This window comes from Elgaria multicarinata, chromosome 12, assembly GCF_023053635.1.
Source record: "Elgaria multicarinata webbii isolate HBS135686 ecotype San Diego chromosome 12, rElgMul1.1.pri, whole genome shotgun sequence".
In the NCBI taxonomy this organism is placed as follows: domain Eukaryota; kingdom Metazoa; phylum Chordata; class Lepidosauria; order Squamata; family Anguidae; genus Elgaria; species Elgaria multicarinata.
Genome location: NC_086182.1, coordinates 9,367,132 through 9,384,815, shown reverse-complemented (window position 1 = coordinate 9,384,815; position 17,684 = coordinate 9,367,132). Strand labels below are relative to the sequence as shown.

At 45.4% G+C, this 17,684-nt stretch overlaps 1 protein-coding gene across 1 annotated transcript in view; it reads left to right on the top strand.

Moving 5' to 3' along the window:
* TACC1 (transforming acidic coiled-coil containing protein 1) overlaps positions 1–12,017 on the top strand; it is a 75,073-nt gene extending 63,056 nt beyond the window's left edge. Inside the window, exons 8-14 of the mRNA XM_063139286.1 lie at positions 1,463–1,594; positions 1,975–2,051; positions 3,981–4,024; positions 5,248–5,408; positions 7,724–7,830; positions 8,884–9,004; positions 10,014–12,017. Coding sequence (XP_062995356.1) covers positions 1,463–1,594; positions 1,975–2,051; positions 3,981–4,024; positions 5,248–5,408; positions 7,724–7,830; positions 8,884–9,004; positions 10,014–10,082 — 711 coding nt within the window. The 3' untranslated portion in view covers positions 10,083–12,017. The remainder of the gene's footprint in view (positions 1–1,462; positions 1,595–1,974; positions 2,052–3,980; positions 4,025–5,247; positions 5,409–7,723; positions 7,831–8,883; positions 9,005–10,013) is intronic.
* Positions 12,018–17,684: the final 5,667 nt, after the last annotated feature.

The following is a 17,684-nucleotide window of genomic DNA, read 5'->3' as shown; positions in this document are numbered from 1 at the left end:
AATCAGTTTCATGGGATGACCCCAGGTTCTTGTATTTTGAAAGAGGGAGAAAACTCTCTTTGCTGACATTTTACAGTAGTACCAGTTGTTGAAGTGCAGGCACTCATCTTGACTACCTCCATAGCCCAAGAAGAGTCCCAAAATGCAGGCAGCTGTGTCGATCCATATCAACAAACCTGTTCTAGCAGTTTTATCTCCGCTAAGAGCAGGTCTTTTGTACAGCGAAGAGGGTCTTAATTGCCTATTCAAGACCGAGACACCATAATACTTTGCATCATGACAGGGATAGCTCACAACAATATACTGTTGCTGAAAGAATTCCGCTCCCGTCCCAAACTACTTTGAGGATTTCATTTAAACTTGGAGTGAACAAGAAAGTCGGAGCGGGGTGGCAGATGGCCTCAGCATCCCTGTTAATGCATTTATTTATTTATTTTTATTTATTTATTACATTTTTATACCGCCCAATAGCCGAAGCTCTCTGTACCTGGGCTGCGTCCCTGGGATGCATGGGGTGGAGAATGTGGATAAAGAGACACTTTTCTCCCTCTCTCAAAATACTAGAACCCAATGGGGTCATTCCATGAAGCTGATGGGTGGGAGATTCAGGACAAATCAAAGGAAGGACTTCTTCACACAGTGCAGAGTTAAATTATGGAATTCATTACCACGAGATGTAGTGATGGCCACCAATTTGGACGGCTTTAAAAATGGGTGGGATAAATTCCTCGAGGAGAAGGCTATCAAGGGCTACTAGTCTGTGCTACCTCCTGTATCAGAGGCAGTATGTCCATGTACACCAGTTGCTGGGGAACATGGGTGGGATGGTGCTGTTGCACCTGTGTCCTGCTTGTGGGCCCCTGGTCAACAGTTGGTTAGCCACTGTGTGAGCAGAATGCTGGACCAGATGGACTCTTGTTCTGATCCAGCATGGCTGCTCTTAGGCTCTTAATATGAATGGGAAATAGTTGCAACCGCTTATAAATGACTCCATTTATACGCTGTCTTAGAATCTTATATTTGAGGGTTGTGTTCATGGTGAAGTTGCATTGTTTCCATTGAAGACTCAACATCCAAACAAAACCTTTCAGAAAGTTTTCAGTACTGTGTGTGTGTGAGAGAGAGAGACAGAGACAGAGACAGAGACACACAGAGAGAGAGGCCTGCTCCTGTTTGTACCATCCTTACGGCCCATCTCCCGGGCTCCATTTTGTCCTTTCCTACTGCTCAGGCTTGCCACAAACTTCGAAATCTGTAAGAAATCCAGTTGGCAGCTGAGTACCGAGGGTTGGATTTGACTAATTTGCCCTGGTGACAAAATGGGATCAACCCCAACTCATCACTCAGATCTTCTACTGTTGTTTTGGGCCCCCGGAGTGGACACAACCAATTTAGGGGGGAAGTAGCCCAGTTAAAGAGGGATGACCCATGTGCTCTCTTGACCTGGCCTTTCTTTCCACAGGGCCAATCCGAACCGTGTTCTGTGGAGAAGTCCCCTGGAGCTGGGACGAGAGGAGGTGCTGAAAGCCCTCTGGATGCCATTTGCCTCAGTGAATCTGATAAGATGGCGGTTCTGACTCTGATCAGAGAAGAGGTAAGTTCAGGGCTAGTCAGTCAACGTTGATCACTTGACCCTGTCAGGATGGGTTATCGTTGCTGGTCTGGTGTGTGTGTGTGTGTGGGGGGGGAACATATTTGAGAATAGAACCTTTGTGCTGAGAGGGATAAATGTCCTTTATAAACAGTTACAACATGGTGGGGTAGGAACCAGGGTAGGTTGGTGGCACCGATGCGAACGTGGCGGCAAATTCGCTCCAGGTTTCAGTCAGAACTCTAAAGGAGCTGTCCGAGGTGACACAATTAATTCCTCATTTTAAGAGATGCACCTGCTGAAAGTGTCACGGGTTCATTTTAGAGGTGGGAAGGCTTCGATACGGGAAGCTAAAAGCTGTGGTGTGTTTCCGTACCTTCTAGATCATCTCTAAAGAGATTGAAGCAAACGAATGGAAGCGGAAATATGAAGGGAGCCGGCAAGAGGTTTTGGAAATGAGGTAAACAACAGCGGTGGCTGGAGCGAGGATGCCTTAGAATCCCCGCAGAGTGTATCCTCCGGCCCTTCACAAAATCTCAGTTGTGGAACTGTGGGGGTGCCAGAATGGATTCCTCCCCGTGCCGGCTTTGAAATTGCCCTAGCCACGTGGGCTCACGGCCATCAAAATGGGGCAATGCTCTTGTCTTTCCCACTTCTCCCCTTCTGTTAATACTTTAGTGGATGAGCCCGTTGGATTCTGGACATGCTTCACCCCCTCTTTCATCTCAGGCCTGCTGGAGGAAGAGCAGGGTGGGAGCAGGATTCAGTGTAGGATAGTGGGCAGAGGCCAAGGCAGCCTTCCCCAACCTGGGGCCCTCCAGGTATCTTGGACTGCGACTCCCATCGTGCTCAGCCAGCTTGGCCGGTGGCTCAGCATGATGGGAGTTGCAGTCCAAGGCATCTAGAAGGCAGCAGGTTGGGGAAGGCTGGGGTAAAAGTTTGGCTGTTGTGTACAGAGACTGTGGAGACTTGGGTTTGAATCCGTTCTCAGCCATGAAATTAACCGGATCGCTTGGAACCATCAGTCGCCAACCTAAGAACATCAGAAGAGCCATGCTGAATCAGACCTGGGTCCATCTAGTCCAACACAGGGGCCAAGCAGCTGCCCACAGGAAACCCACAAGCAGGACATGAATGCAACAGCACCCTCCTGCCCATGTTCCCCAGCAATTGATGTACACAGGCATGCTGCCTCTGATACTGGAGGTAGCGCGTAGCCATCAGGATTCGTAGCCATTGATAGCCTTCTCCTCCAGGAGTTTGTTTAATCCCCTTTTAAAGCCATCCAAGTTGGTGGCCATCACTACATCTTGTCATAGCGAATTCCATAGTTTAACTATGCGCTAAGTGGGGAAGTCCTACCTTTTTCCTGTTCATTCAGCTTCATGGGATGACCCCATTGGGTTCTAGTATTTTGAGAAGGGGAGAAAAATGTCTCCCTAACCACATTCTCCACACCCTGCATCATTTTGTACACCTCGATTACGTCTCCCCGTACTCTCCATTTTCCTAAGCTGAACAATCCGAGCTGTTGTAACCTTTCCATATAGCCGAGTTGCTCCAGCCCCTTGATCATTTGAGTTGCCCTTTCCTGCACTTTTTCCAGCTGTACAATATCCTTTTTGAGGTGTGGTGACATATTATTACTACTACTACTATTATTATTATTATTATTATTATTATTATTATTATTATTATTATTATTCTTACCCGCCTCTCCATTTTGATCGAGGCGGGGAACAACAGTAAGTATAAAATACATAAAATACTGATTAAAAACATAATATACATTGTTAAAACATCCTAAAAAACTTCCTAAAAGCGTACTAAAAGCATCCTAAAATTCCACTAGATAGGCCTGCCAGAGGAGATCAGTCTTTACAGTAGTCTAAGTGTAGTTGCACCATAGATATGTATAAGGACAGTATGGTATCGGCAGTTATATTTTCAATTCCTTTCCTAATTATGCCCAACATGGAATTTGCCTTTTTCACACACTGGGTCAACATTTTCACTGAGCTGTTGATGGGCTTGAAAAAAAAAACTGCAGGAAAAAGAGGGATATAAATGGCATTCGGAAGTTCCCTTCCAGTGTAGAAAGAAATAAGGGTTCTGAGTGGTTTGTGCTTCATAGAATAGTAGAGTTGGAAGGGGCCTGTAAGGCCATCCAGTCCAACCCCCTGCTCAATGCAGGAATCCACCCTAAAGCATCCCTGACAGGTGGTTGTCCAGCTGCCTCTTGAATGCCTCTAGTGTGGGAGAGCCCACAATCTCCCTAGGTCACTGGTTCCATTGTCGTACTGCTCTAACAGTCAGGAAGTTTTTCCTGATGTCCAGCTGGAATGTGGCTTTCTGTAACTTCAGCTTCTTTTTGGTCTTTTCTCTCTAGGAAAATTGTGGCTGAATACGAGAAGACGATCGCTCAGATGATAGGTAAGCCATTGCCAAGAGCTAGAAATTCAACCGAGAAAGGATTAAGAGGATAATCAGCTCTTCCCACCTAAAGTGAACTTGAATAATCCAGACCATAATGGGCAGAGAATGTAGATTGACAGCTGTTTGCTCTGCTTGCATTTTATGCCATGGTCTGGATCACACAGGTGGACCAGAGACAGAACAGTATCAAGGGTGGTAGGTGGTCCTACCTCATGGCAGTTGGTAGAGACCTTCTGCTCCTGTCCAATTCAGTAATCTTTGTAAAGATGTATTTTTAAGTGTCACCCCAGCAGCCAGCTCAAGCAAGTGAGCTGAGCTGCATCATTTCTAGCTTTTCAAAGGAGCTGTTCCTTCAGCACTGATATAACTTGAAGGAGGGCTCTGTATATACCCTGCAAGCATCTCAACCCACCCACCCCACTCCTCCAAAATTTAGCATTTAGGCTTCCTGGGAAATCCTACGTTATTTCTTTTTTAAAAAAGAGCATGTTTATAGCTCTTAAGGTTGTGAGGATAAGTTTGGACATGGGCAATACTTGCTGAAATTTCTTTCCCCCTGCCCCTAGCTGGCAGAAGTATTACCGGTTATGCAGAATAATAAAAGTTTTCAGAATGAATTGTGCAAGTTAGGAGAAGTCAGAAAGTTGCGGAATTTGTGGAGGTTGCAGAATGTTTTCATTGCCCAGTACACATGACCCTGCACATGTCATCACCTCTGTAGCAGAAAATATATTCACAGGCCTGACAAACTGTTCCTCCCAGGCCAAGGAAGAAGGTCCATCTAGCTCTGACGCATGACCATCTTATTAGCCATTGCACGATTAAAAGGTCTCAGAGGTGGGCCTTCTAGAGGTTGTTGGACTCCAACTCTCATCAGCCTCAGCCAGCATAGCCATCAGTCTGGAATGATGGGAGCTGTAGTCCAGCAACATCTGGAGGGCTGTAGGTTGTCTGGCCCTGGCTAGGGACACAAGTTGGCTAGCTAGTGGGAAAGGGGAGAGACAGAGTTCTTCTGGGCTTGCAGCTTGGAACTAAACCTTGGGCGGAGCTCAGTGCCCACATTGCTGCGCTCGTGTCCTGCTTTTTAGTACTTGGCTCTCAGATCTTGGGATCAAAGCTAGACAAGGAGAAACCCCTGGCAGTTGCAGAGGACCATGTGCGACACCGCTCCCTGCTCCAGGCAAGGCTGAATGTTCCCTTTTTTTCCTTTGGATTCACAGAGGATGAACAGAGGACAAACATGGCTTCCCAGAAGAGCCTCCAGCAGCTCACGATGGAGAAAGAACAGGCGCTGTCCGACCTGAATTCAGTGGAGAGGTCCCTGTCTGACCTGTTCAGGAGATACGAGAACCTGAAGGGGGTCCTGGAAGGCTTTAAGAAGGTCTCTTACCTGCTTTAAAAGGCTTCTTCTGTCTTATTGCTCCTTCGCTGCAGACTAGGGATGGGGCAACAACATGTTTGGACTGCCATTCCCATGGCTGTGCTGGTCAGGGCTGATGGAAGCCGTAGTCTGGCACCGTCTGGAGGGCCCCACCTTCTGCACCCTGGCTGTAGGCCATTGGAGACACCAAGCAAAATGTTCTCCATCACTACACAAGTCCATCCCTCCTCCTCTCCTTCCAGTGTGGCCATAACTCAGCAGAAGAGCACAGAGCTCAGGATTAAAGGATATGTCTGGGTGTCTGATATCCCATGTTCAGTACCTAGTGTGGTGTAGTGGCTAAGGTGTTGGACTAGGAGTCGGGAGATCTAGGTTCTAGTCCCCACTTGGCCGTGGAAACCCACTAGGTGACTTTGGGTCAGTCACAGACTCTCAGCCCAACCTACCTCACAGGGTTGTTGTTGTGAGGATAACATGGAGAGGAAGAGGAGGATTATGTATGCCGCCTTGGGTTCCTTGGAGGTAAAAAGGCGGGATATAAATGATGGTGGTGGTGATGATGATGATGATGATAATAATAATAATATCATCATCTTCAGTTAAAGGTCTTTGGGTTGCAGTGTTTCTTGGGGAGGGGGTACAATTCTTTTCCTTTCTAGGGTGATATTCTTTCTTTAACACCTCAGAATAATGGAAAAATAGCAGCGAGTCACTTTCTGGGTTCAGGATCTTGCTTCAGAGCAAGGAAGAGATCCGTTCCTTTTTTTTCTTGTTTGCTATGGCCTTGTAAGACTAGTGATGCAGGCAGGGTGAGCTGAGAAGGGCTGATTCTCTGGCTGATGCCCTTCTGTGATGTGCAAAGCCAAGAGCAGAAGGGGGGCAATGCCAGGCGGACACCTCCGTGCCTATGTACGGATAAGTCGTGACGTGCATTTCTGTCCTGTTTCAAAGCCTCCATCTTTCTCCTACGCTCATCACAGATCAACTCTGACATTGTGGTTTTTTTTAAAGAAAGATCTTAGATAATTTTCCCAAGCCAAGCTCAAACAAATGACCTACCTCTCAGCCTTTTCTCTCCTTTCCGGTCAGTTTAATGGAGCAACATTATTCCATGATGTTGCATAGAGGAATATTAGGAGGCCACAAGACCAAAAACTGAGGAGGGGAGGGAAGCCAGTACCAGGCCGCCCCCCCCCCCACCCAAGCCGCTTAATTTTCATTTGCCAAGTAATTCTGCAACATCACTTCATTACATTGGTGGGAGATCCAGGACAGATAAAAGGAAGGACTTCTTCACACAGCGCATAGATAAATTATGAAACTCACTCCCACAAGATGTGGTGATGGCCACCAATTTGGATGGCTTTAAAAGGGGGTTGGATAAATTCCTGGAGGCGAACGCTATCAATGGCTACTAGCCCTGATGGTTGTGTCCTATCTTCAGTATCCGAGGCAGTAAGCCTGTGTGCACCAGTTACTGGGGAACATGGGTGGGATGGTGCTGTTGCACCATGTCCTGCTTGTTCATCCCTGGCTGATGGCTGGTTGACCACTGTGTGAATAGAGTGCTGGACTAGATTGACCCTAGTCAATCAGATTGGTCTGATCCAGCAGATCCATCCGATCTGGGAGACTTCAGGGGGTTGTAATGTGCTCGTTTCTGCTTTGAGACAGACATTAAGAAGCTTCTGAACTGCTTTTAAGAACATAAGGAGAGCCATCCTGGATCAGACCGCGGGTCCATCCAGTCCAGCACTCTGTTCACACAGTGGCCAACCAGCTGTCAACCAAGGACCAACAAAGCAGAACACGGTGCAACAGCACCCTCCAACCCATGTTCCCTAGCAACTGGTGCACATAACCTGCCTCGGATACTGGAGGTAGCACATAACCATCAGGACTAGTAGCCATTGATAGCCTTCGCCTCCAGGAATTTATCCAACCCCCTTTTAAAGCCATCCAAATTGGTGGCCATCACTACATCTTGTGTTAGCGAGTTCCATAATTTAACTATGCGCTGTGTGAAGAAGTCCGTCCTTTTAACTGTCCTGGATCTCCCACCAATCAACTTAATGGGATGACCCTGGGTTCTAGTATTTTCAGAGAGGGAGAAACCTGTCTCCCTGTCCACATTCTCCACCCCATGTATGATTTTGTATACCTCTATCATGTCTCCCCTTAGCCTCCTTCTTTCCTGGATAAAAAATCCCAGCTGTTGTAGCCTTCCCTTTTCAGGAGCACTTTTCTTGTGTCCCTCAGCTTAATGTCCCCTTTTATTATTAAATGCCCCCCTCCTGCCAACTTCTGTCTTCTAGAATGAAGAAGCGTTGAAGAAGTGCGCTCAGGATTATCTCAACCGGGTCAAACAAGAGGAGCAGCGGTACCAGGCCTTGAAAATCCATGCTGAAGAAAAGTTAGACAAGTAAGAAACCTGAGGTGTTTGGGGATGGGAGAACGGTGGCATTCGGCCGAAGCCCTAGAGCATAATTTAGCATTATGTGAAGAAGCAGAAAGGAGCCCACAGAGGTGGAATAAGCCAGAATTCGGTTTTCCTTTAGCAGATTCCTAGTTTGTTATTATGTGCGACCCCGGAATTACAGCTTAAAATTGTGGCTAATTTGTCAGACAAGCCAGCAAAACAACCCAGGGTTTTTTACCAATTGCATAGATGCGGAAGGAGAAGACGGGCGCAGGGCGCACACGGGCCTAAAGCTTTCACATGGGCTCCTTTCTCCCACAGCTAAATGTTGCATGAGGATGCTCCCTACTGTGTGCAGGAGAAGGAGTGGGAAAAAACAGCCCCCTGAATCGGCAAAAATCTCCAGCTCCCCATTACGATACTTGTAAATGCCCTTGATGCCTAGCTCTCAACTTACTAGCAGCGAAGGCAAATTTTGCAACCAAAGCAGTAATAAATACATTATTGCCAGCCAGCAAGATACAGATTTGCTCATGGGAAGGTCAGTTAGAAAGGTAACGAAGAATGTAATTGAGAATTTTTTGTCTAGGGGATGTATATAAAGGGCATCACAACAGATCACATCTGTGTTTCTCTCTCTCTCTTGTTCATCCCATGAAGCTGATTTGTGAGAGATTCAGGGCAAATAAAAGGAAGGACTTCTTCACACAGCACAGAGTTAAATTATGGAATTCACTACCACAATATGTAGTGATGTCCGCCAATTTGGGTGGCTTTAAAAGGGGGGGTGGATAAATTCCTGGAGGAGAAGGCTATCAATGACTATGGGTCCTCATGGTTATGTGCTACTTCCAGTATCCAAAGCAGGAAGCCTGTGTGCATCAGTTGCTGGGGAAGATGGGTGGGAGGGTGCTGTTGCACCATGTCCTGCTTGTGAGTTCCTGTCCAATGGCTGGTTGGCCACTGTGTGAGCAGAGTGCTGGACTAGATGGACCCTCAGTCTAATCCAGCAGGGCACGTCTTACGTTCTTACGTTATGTTCCCACCCCATTATAGAGCCAATGAAGAAATTGCTCAGGTCCGTAATAAGGCCAAAGCTGAGAGTGCAGCTCTCCACGCCGGGCTCCGGAAAGAACAAATGAAGGTGGACTCTCTAGAGAGGGCTCTCCAGCAAAAGGTAAAGTACGTTTCCTAGTCTCCCACCCCCTCCTTCTGGGGAAAAGAGTTGCTCATCCCAGAAAGGACAGTTTCTGATGTGGGATGTACAATAATCTCTACATTTTTGACGTACAACAGGCTCTTGGTACTTAAGAAATAAGCCAAAGTAGATTCACCAAATATTATTAACAATAATATTATTTTTAAAAATCAGACCCACAAGAAGCGAACATTTCATTAAAAATACAAGACAAATCAGTCACAATGAAGATACTGTAAATGCAGAATGAATCAAGCCATCAAACAATTAAAAAGCAAAAACAGCAAAATCAGGGAAAAAACCCCCGAGGAAAATCAACATAGATGCATTTTGCTGTCCAGTTTAAAGGAATTACATAATCTGGGGGCTGCTGTTAGTTTCTGGATTTTATCCAGCAATCCATTTTCACTAAAAATGCAATAATAGGCATATACTGCATTCATTATTTCAATGAGAAGATCCGTGTTTTGGCTACCCAGGTGGGGACATCAACTTGCACCATTTAGGCAGACATTCAGAAAGGTGACTGTATCGCCTCAACATGGGGAGCAGCATGTTTGAAAGCGTGCCCATGTCAAAAATCCCTGCTACGACGAAAAGCTGGCTGTGCCAAGGAAAATGCTAAGCTAAAAACATGCAACCTCCTGCAAGCACATTAAATGAGTAAAGTGCAAGTCTATTTGTATTGAGACACAGGAAAAGTCCTACAACTCCCAGAATGCCCCAGCCAGCCATGCTGATTGGGGAAATTGTAAGACTTTTTTTTCTGTCCAAACATCCTTAGGATTGTGACCCAAGAGATTCTACTGGACATTTCTTTAGTCTTTTTCATGCTTGTTATTATTTTTTTTCAAATGGTCTACAGCTATTGCTTATGCCACCCGTTTTTGAACTGGCCCAAACCACGCTTTTACATCCTGTGTTGGCAGCAGCAATGCCCTGAAGGAAATTTAACATGTCTTGCATCTTTCCCCCCCTTCCTTTTCAGAACCAGGAAATTGAAGAGCTGACTAAGATTTGTGATGAACTGATTGCCAAGCTAGGAAAGACTGACTGACCCGTTCTCCATTGTCCAGAGCACCCGTGCTCGGCTGCTTCCTGTTATCTGTCTGCATCTTCAAGCAAGCGCCTCGCCTTATTTTCCAGAAAAAATATCCCCCTTGCAGCAGAGAGAAAAGCACATGCCCTTAGCTTCTGCACTAAGCAGCCACCATCTGCAAGAGGAGTGACCAAAGGGCCCTGTGCTCTGCTCTATACCAACCAAGGTCTCCCTGGCTACATTTCTGCTGTCCGCTATTCTCAGACGGTTCTGACTTTAATGAGCCCAACTGCTATATGCAGGGTGTATTTTAGAGATACAGTTGAGAAGAGCCACTCCGCTCTGTGGCTGGGATGAGGCTCCGGCCCATGTTAGGTGCTGGATGGGTGCCTTGAGGAACAGTCATCTGCAGAAATGGGTTGCTGAAAAGAACTGCAGTTTCATGGTGGGGGGAGGGACCAGTTGGAGGTGCAGCTTTACCTGAACAGGTGCTCCATTGTCTGCAGTTGGCATGGCAAAGGCACACGTGGAGCATGGACTAGGTTGTATCCGAGGGCACAAGGAACGAGGCCAGGGCAAACGCAACTGTTTTGTGACCCGGGGTGATGCTCAGATTGGTTCTCCAAGGGTGGATCACATGTAGAATCAAGATTAAGGTTTATCGGATTCTGGGAGAGTTAGGTCTTTATGAGCCATGATTGGCAATGAAGAAAGGAAGTACCTGCCCGTCTCTTGTCAGTCTGGATAACAGTCTTGTGGCACCATGAAGTGTAACTGTTTTATTATGTCATAAGCTTTGGCGGACTAGAAGGTTTCTGCCACAATAAATCATCCTGTGGCTAAACGATTTATGGTGGCATAGGCATTCTCGTTCACAAAAGCTGGTGGTGACCAAAACATTAGCCTTTAAGGTGCCACCAGGCCCTTTATGTTGGCTGTGATAGATTAATGAGGCTCCTTTGCTAGAATTTGACTCTCACTTAGTGCACTTTAATGCCACAGCATGAGAACAGCATCAATCCCTGAGAGCACGAGCACGGATTTCCCAGCGCGCACCTTCAACGCAGAGCCTCTTGAAGTATTAAGAGCAGCTGTTCAGACGTTAAAAAAATATGCAAGGAAAACCCTCTCCCCATTAATACGATCCAAATATGCTGCTGTCATCTCCTTGGAAATTCGCTGAAGAGGATGAAAAACAACCGTCTATGTGCAGAGTTATGCCATCCTAAAGTACGTTCCCTCCGTCCACTTCCCGAGTTCCCAGAGAACCTGGAATAATTTCATACCTAAAGCGTATTACAAAGAAATCACCCCCTTACACACACACACACACACGAGAGAGAGTAACTTAAATTCATATTTGATTTATCTGGGAAATAAATGCTGCGTAATTTTAAGAGATAGAGCTGTACCTGCCTGCCCAGAAAACGGCTTCAGCCGGACTCTTGCTTTCCAGCGTTTGTCGTAAAGTCCCTTTGCATTTTCCCCTTTAGTTGGTCCACTGAAGAACCATTGAAGCACTTTGATTAGTCCACCATGGGAAATTCCTCAAGGGTTATCGATGTTTTAACATGTCTCTAGGCTTTTCTTGTACCGTTGAGGTCTTGCATATTCTGACTGTATTCAGGTATTGGTGTTTTGAAACCTGTTTGCACTGTGGAGTTTTCTCCCTGCCCTGCAGAGTCCAGGCTTGCTGTCAGCATATTTTGAGTCCTTCTAACGGCCAGAGTGAAATTGATGCTCCAAAGCCATGTGCCTATGCTCCTTGTGTTAGTATTTGTAGTGTGGTTCATCTGCTGCTATTCTGCCTGTTCTAAATTTCACACGCCGTCTTCCTTAGAATCTGCATTCCTCAGAACCTCGGTTGCGATGTGGTTTATTTTTCATTTTAAAACAAAGTCCTAGCCTTCGTAGTTAGGGGAAATGTATCTGGAAAAGTGCGGACTGCCTCTCCAAAGGGCTTCAGAAAATTCAGGGGCAGATCTTCTGCTTCCCAGAAGTGGAAGATCTAGCAGCTGAGCATTTTCTGGGGCCGGAGCGGGTGCATCAGATCAACAATGCAAAACTCCTTTGCTTCTGAAGTGAGAGAGCAGGCCTTTCTAGAGAAGGGGCCTGGTTTGCAAATTTCCCTCCCCTACAGATGTATCACTGTATATTCCTCAATCAAAACACCTGCATTGAACTCTGCTTTCCCACACCCCTTGCTCCGCTGCCTACTTCTCCTGGCCAGCAAGTGACTATTGTGTAATAGAGCCTTAGGCACACTCAGGGGTTCATACCAAGCCAATAAACAGATGATCACATTTTGGACCCAGCGTCATTGGCCCAAAGGGGATGGGACATGGCTCTTCACCTGCAATCTTCTACAGAACCTCATACTCACCTGGAAATGGGCTGGCAGTGAACCAAGCTCAGTGTAGATAGAGACGCCCCTCTCTCCTCCATCTCGACTAGAACATGCACATGGCAGATTCCTAGAAATGCAGGAGCCTAGGCCTGCCAGGTAATCTACTCCCTTTGATGATGTGGAAGGACAAACTGAGCCGAAGAATTTTATTGTGTCCTGGGCTACAGCCGGGGGAGTTCATCCTGCCTGCCTGAGTTCTGAAGCTGGCTAGCGGATCCAGGAAATCCCATTGACGGTTCTGTTCCTTACTTTGGCAGTTCTGGTAATAACTAGCTGAACAGAGCCTATGGGAAAGAAATGGTTCGGAAAAAGCCATCCTGTCCTGCTCTGCTCTAGTCGTGTGAGAACGGTTTCTAGTTCCTGTCAAGTAACAATTCTGCACGCAAGATGTCGGTCGCTTTGGCAGGTTACACTGGCGGAACACTCTGACCCTAAAGGAAGGAGGAAGCAGAGAAACGCGGGGCCTGCTGGTGACCCATTTCCTTCTTCCCCCTTCCAGAACTCTGGTTTGATACCATCTTCCAATTATTCTCTGGGTGTCCGGTACTTGCACTTTTGTCTGTGGTGTGTCTATATGTGTGCCAACACGCACTGTGCCAAATGCTTCTCTTGTTTTGTGTGCCTCTCAAGCATGCCACTGAAACGTGGGCAAAGAAGATTCCTAAGGAATGACATGATTAACTATAATATGGTTATTATAGTTTGTGCAGATATTACAAAAAAAAATGTATATATAATGGTTATAGTTCTATATAGTGGATGGTGTGTGTGATTTAAATCTGTAGAACTGTTGCACCTCATACAGGTCTGAATGGCAGGTGGGGAATCTGTGCTATGCAGGCAGGCTGCGGGATCTTTCCCCTGTAATCTCATCACTATAGGGCAGTGGCTTCTGCCCATCCATTTGTGGGAGGATTTGAGAGATGAGCGCTGCTCCTGATACAGCGTGTGGAAAGGTGACGTGTCCTGCAGGGCAGAGTACAACGGCATCTGCTCACAGATGGCTTTTATCATTGCACCGCAGTTCCATGTGATCAGCTCCAAGCCTGGACATGCAGGAGATGTGCAATTTCTAGCACAGTTGTGCACACTAGCAAGGGTGGGTTTGATGCTGGGCGGCCCATTTCTGGGCTGCCCAAGTACCTTGCAATGATTGCCTGCCACTTCGATTCAATTCTTATTTATTACAACCGCAGACCAGCAAAACCAATATAAAACACACAAGGGATAAATAAAAAGTGACATGAAAACAAAATACAGCTTGGTGAAGTTCCTTCTCTCAGGAGGATTGCAACGTTATTTTTCTAATTTGCACTGCGGTCATAAGAAACTTAGAGACCCTTTCAGTAATGTGGGAGGGCACATCCCTTAAACAAATTAATACCAAAGTTGTGGGGTTACATCCAGAAAAGGCTGTTAATAATGGAAAGATTAAATTCTTTCTGCATTCCTCATATATATATTACAGTGCAAAACAAAACAACATGTTCGACAGATTCCATTGCTCCAGTATCACAGGGACATATCTGTTCATTAACCGGGATTTTACTAAATTGTCCTTCTAGTAGTGCTGATGGCAACACATTAAAGCAAGCAAGGGTAAATGATCTATACTTTGGAATGGTTAACACAGATACGAAGCTGCAGTAAGTCTGTAGTTATTGAAGTTATTACAGAGCAATGGAGATTGGATGCCACTTTTTACAGAAAATGTCGGCAGCCTAATTCCCATCACGTGTGGCGCATAGGCTTACAATTCTGTTAAGGGTGAACAGAACACTGTCTGTGCCTTGAACTCAAAATTTGGGGCAGGCCAAGGGAGAGATTCTGACATCTCTGCTATCTTGTGGGGGACATGACATACTATTGAAAAAGGCCCAGAGTAAACTCTGTGAGTGCAAGGTCTGGCACACTTACGTGGCTTAATGCCATCATCAACTCAATGACATATCAGGGCTTTTGCCCTCGTCCAGAAAAAAAAATAACCCGACCCATTGGATTATTTATTGTAAAATAACCCAGTAGTTCCAGTTTCATTCCAGACCAAAAGTGGAAGGGGTTTTGTCTCTGACTCCATGCATGCCTTCCTCTCTCTGCAATAACATCTAAACAACCCCTTTGCACAAAAGAGCCTGCCTATATAGACCCAGTTATTGCTGTCTGCCAGTATACAATAGCCAAGAGCTCTTGTCTGTAACAAACGTCCCATGAAATGTTAGTTAACCTGACTGTTAATTTGGTTTCTCTTTACCATCTGGCAAAGGCCCTCTGGCATCCAGGCTAAAACGCCATGAGCCTGGGGTAGCTTTTGTACAGTGGCTCTAAGTAACTTGTCACCTTCACCCATTTGATATGTATGATAATTTCCCTTTTCTATGTCAGGTAAATATTTGTAAGAGTTATACTCACACAAATGAGATTATTATAATGATTACTAATATATTTTTTCCCATGTTCCATTGCCCGAATAAAAATAACGTGTTTCCAACTTGGGTATGATGTTTCTTTTAAGGGCCGTCATTGTTTTCAGTGTATGTCTGTGTCTTTCTAAAAGCTAAACACGGTCACCTTTGCTGTGCATCCACTTTGCTTGGACCACTTCAGAGCAGTCTGAGAGTTGCCATTAAAAGCACTTTTTCAGAATCAAGTTGCTAAACTCAATTTTTTAAAAAACAAAACAAAACAAAACCCCACTTAATTGGTGAGCAGAGCTGGGGGCAGGATTTGGTGGATCAGGATGAAGCCTAATGGCTCAAGGTTTGAGAGCCATAGGGAAAGAAATTCCAACAATGCCCCCTTCTCTACTCCAGATCAAAATATCTGCTACTGAACCAGAAGCAAAAATACCAAACAGGCAGGTAAAATTCCAGATGGTGGGCAAGCAGAGTATTTTCTTCTTCTGATATCCACTTTCTTATGCATCTGGAGTAAGGAAACCTTTGTCTGGCTGTTGATGTGGTGCCAGGCGCCATGGCAAAGGAACAAGCCATAGATTGAATTGGCACTGGCCCAATACAAACATTCTTCCTTCGCCACCAAAGGGAATCATCTCTACAAAGCAGGAGTGGGTAACATCCTCTCTATATGATAGCTCATATCTCTCATTAGCCCTAGCCAGCATAACAAATGCTGTGGTATGATGGGAGATGCAGTCCAAAATATCTGAAGGATCCCAAGTTGCCCACCCTCTGGCCATCTCCCAAATCAGAACCAGTGTTGTGTGAGCAATTGTGTGTTTGAGATCTGTATGGTGCCCCACCCACTTTAAGAGTAAATACCCCAGAATATGGGTATATCTGTTCCTGTTTTAGAGAAATGAAGGGGCCTGACAGTATTTGCCGGGTTTTATTTATAAATTCATCTCAGGCCTCTCTTACTAAACCAAAAAATCAGTGCAGGATTATTGCAGTCTTTTGCTTCAATTTTTAAAACATTTTTAGAATATGTGAGTCTGCGTCTTGCCTCTGATCTCCACCCCACCCCCAAGCCACAGAAAGAGAAAGATATTCTGAACTGAAAAACAATAAATGGGGGGGGGGGGTTAATAAGGCGGTTTAATGTTTGAGATCAAGATGCCAGTTACATTAATATTTCTCTCTAGTGCACACTGCCTTGTGCTAGAGGCAGAAGTATTTCAATATGACCTTTTTAATTATCCTGAGTTACACTGTGGATAATGAAATGTTTTCATGAGCAAAGAATACTTCTGGAAAATATATGACTGCCTTGTTTCTCTTGAGATTTTACTCCCTTCCCTGGAAATCTTAAGGCAGAGGCCAAAACCTTAGACATTTGGGACTCACCCTGGAGATTTGGCAACCATGTGCCATGGGTAGGCAGAACACTTCATATGCCAAAATGATGCATTTTCAGGACAAGGCCACTACCAGAAATGAGAGGAGCAGGAGACATGAATAAGCAGCACTTTCTATATCCAAACATCTCGCTCGTTTAAATTAATTACGTTTACAGCCGTTTAGCACTGTGTCAAGCATACTTTTCCCTTGGGACATTCATCTCCTCCCTTCCTTTATAACTCCGCATCAGCAAAACCCAGATTTGCAGATGTGAGCATTCCAGGGCAGCTGTTTTGCCAGAGGGAGGGCATGCAAGCCAGCCTCCTCTGTAGCCACTTGGGGGCTCTCTTTAGTTGAGAACACAAATGTCTTTAACATATGGAATGGGAACCGAGGAGCTTCAGAGAGTAGATTTGCATATAAAAATGGGATATTATTCTGTTTTGTTCACAAGTGTTCAGACTCCGCTTCTGTAATTGAAAAGATGCCACAGCTTCAGCAATTTCCCAGTTGCCAGCATCAAACTTGGTCCTGTTTATGATTGCCAACTTTTTACCAGTGCGTGCTCCTGTGCCGTTAAATATATTTATAGAGAGAGAGCTGCTTTTGTCGATTTTTTCTATTGTTTTAAACAAAAACAACACAAGGAGAGGGGGCTAGGCCAGGGAGCCAACGAAGAAGGAAACAGGTTCACTGATATGAATATAAATAAAATCAAGTTGACCAGCGTTTGAAGGATGCTCCAATGTCTTGAACAGCAGCATGTTTTGCATATATGAGTAGGTGATAATTGATGTGTTATTTATAGGATTTATCAATCACTCCGCATAGGTAGATAACGGAATGATGTACAACAAATTAAAAGAAAAAAAATACAATAGAAGCAGAAACATCAATAAAACAACTGGCTGGAATTTAATCATGAGTCAGGAAAGGCTTACCTGAAAGAAAAAGTCCTTGGTCAATGCCCAAAACAAAGTAAGTTGGTGCATACCTGATCTCAATTGGAAGCTCATTCCATAGGGTGGGAGCCACCACAATGAAGGCTCTACTCCTAGAGGTTTCCAAACAGACCTCTGAGCCTTTTGGGACCACCAAGTGCACCTCTTTGGAAGACTTCAGTGATTGGGCAGCTTGGTAAAAAAAAGTAGGCATACCCTCAAGTGTCCTGATCCCAAGTAGAAAAGGGCTTTATAGACTAGTACTAGAACCTTAAACTTGACCCAGTACCAGATGGGAAGCCAGTGCAGAGCCTTCAGCCGAGGTGTTCCATGCTGACATGGAGGGGAACCCAACAATAGCCAGGCAGCTGCATTCTGCACTAGCTGAAGCTTCCAGATCTGTGTCAAGGGCAGCCCCACATAGATAATTCATATCTCTATGCTGTGAAAAGTGTCATCTTTAGCTTTTTGCACC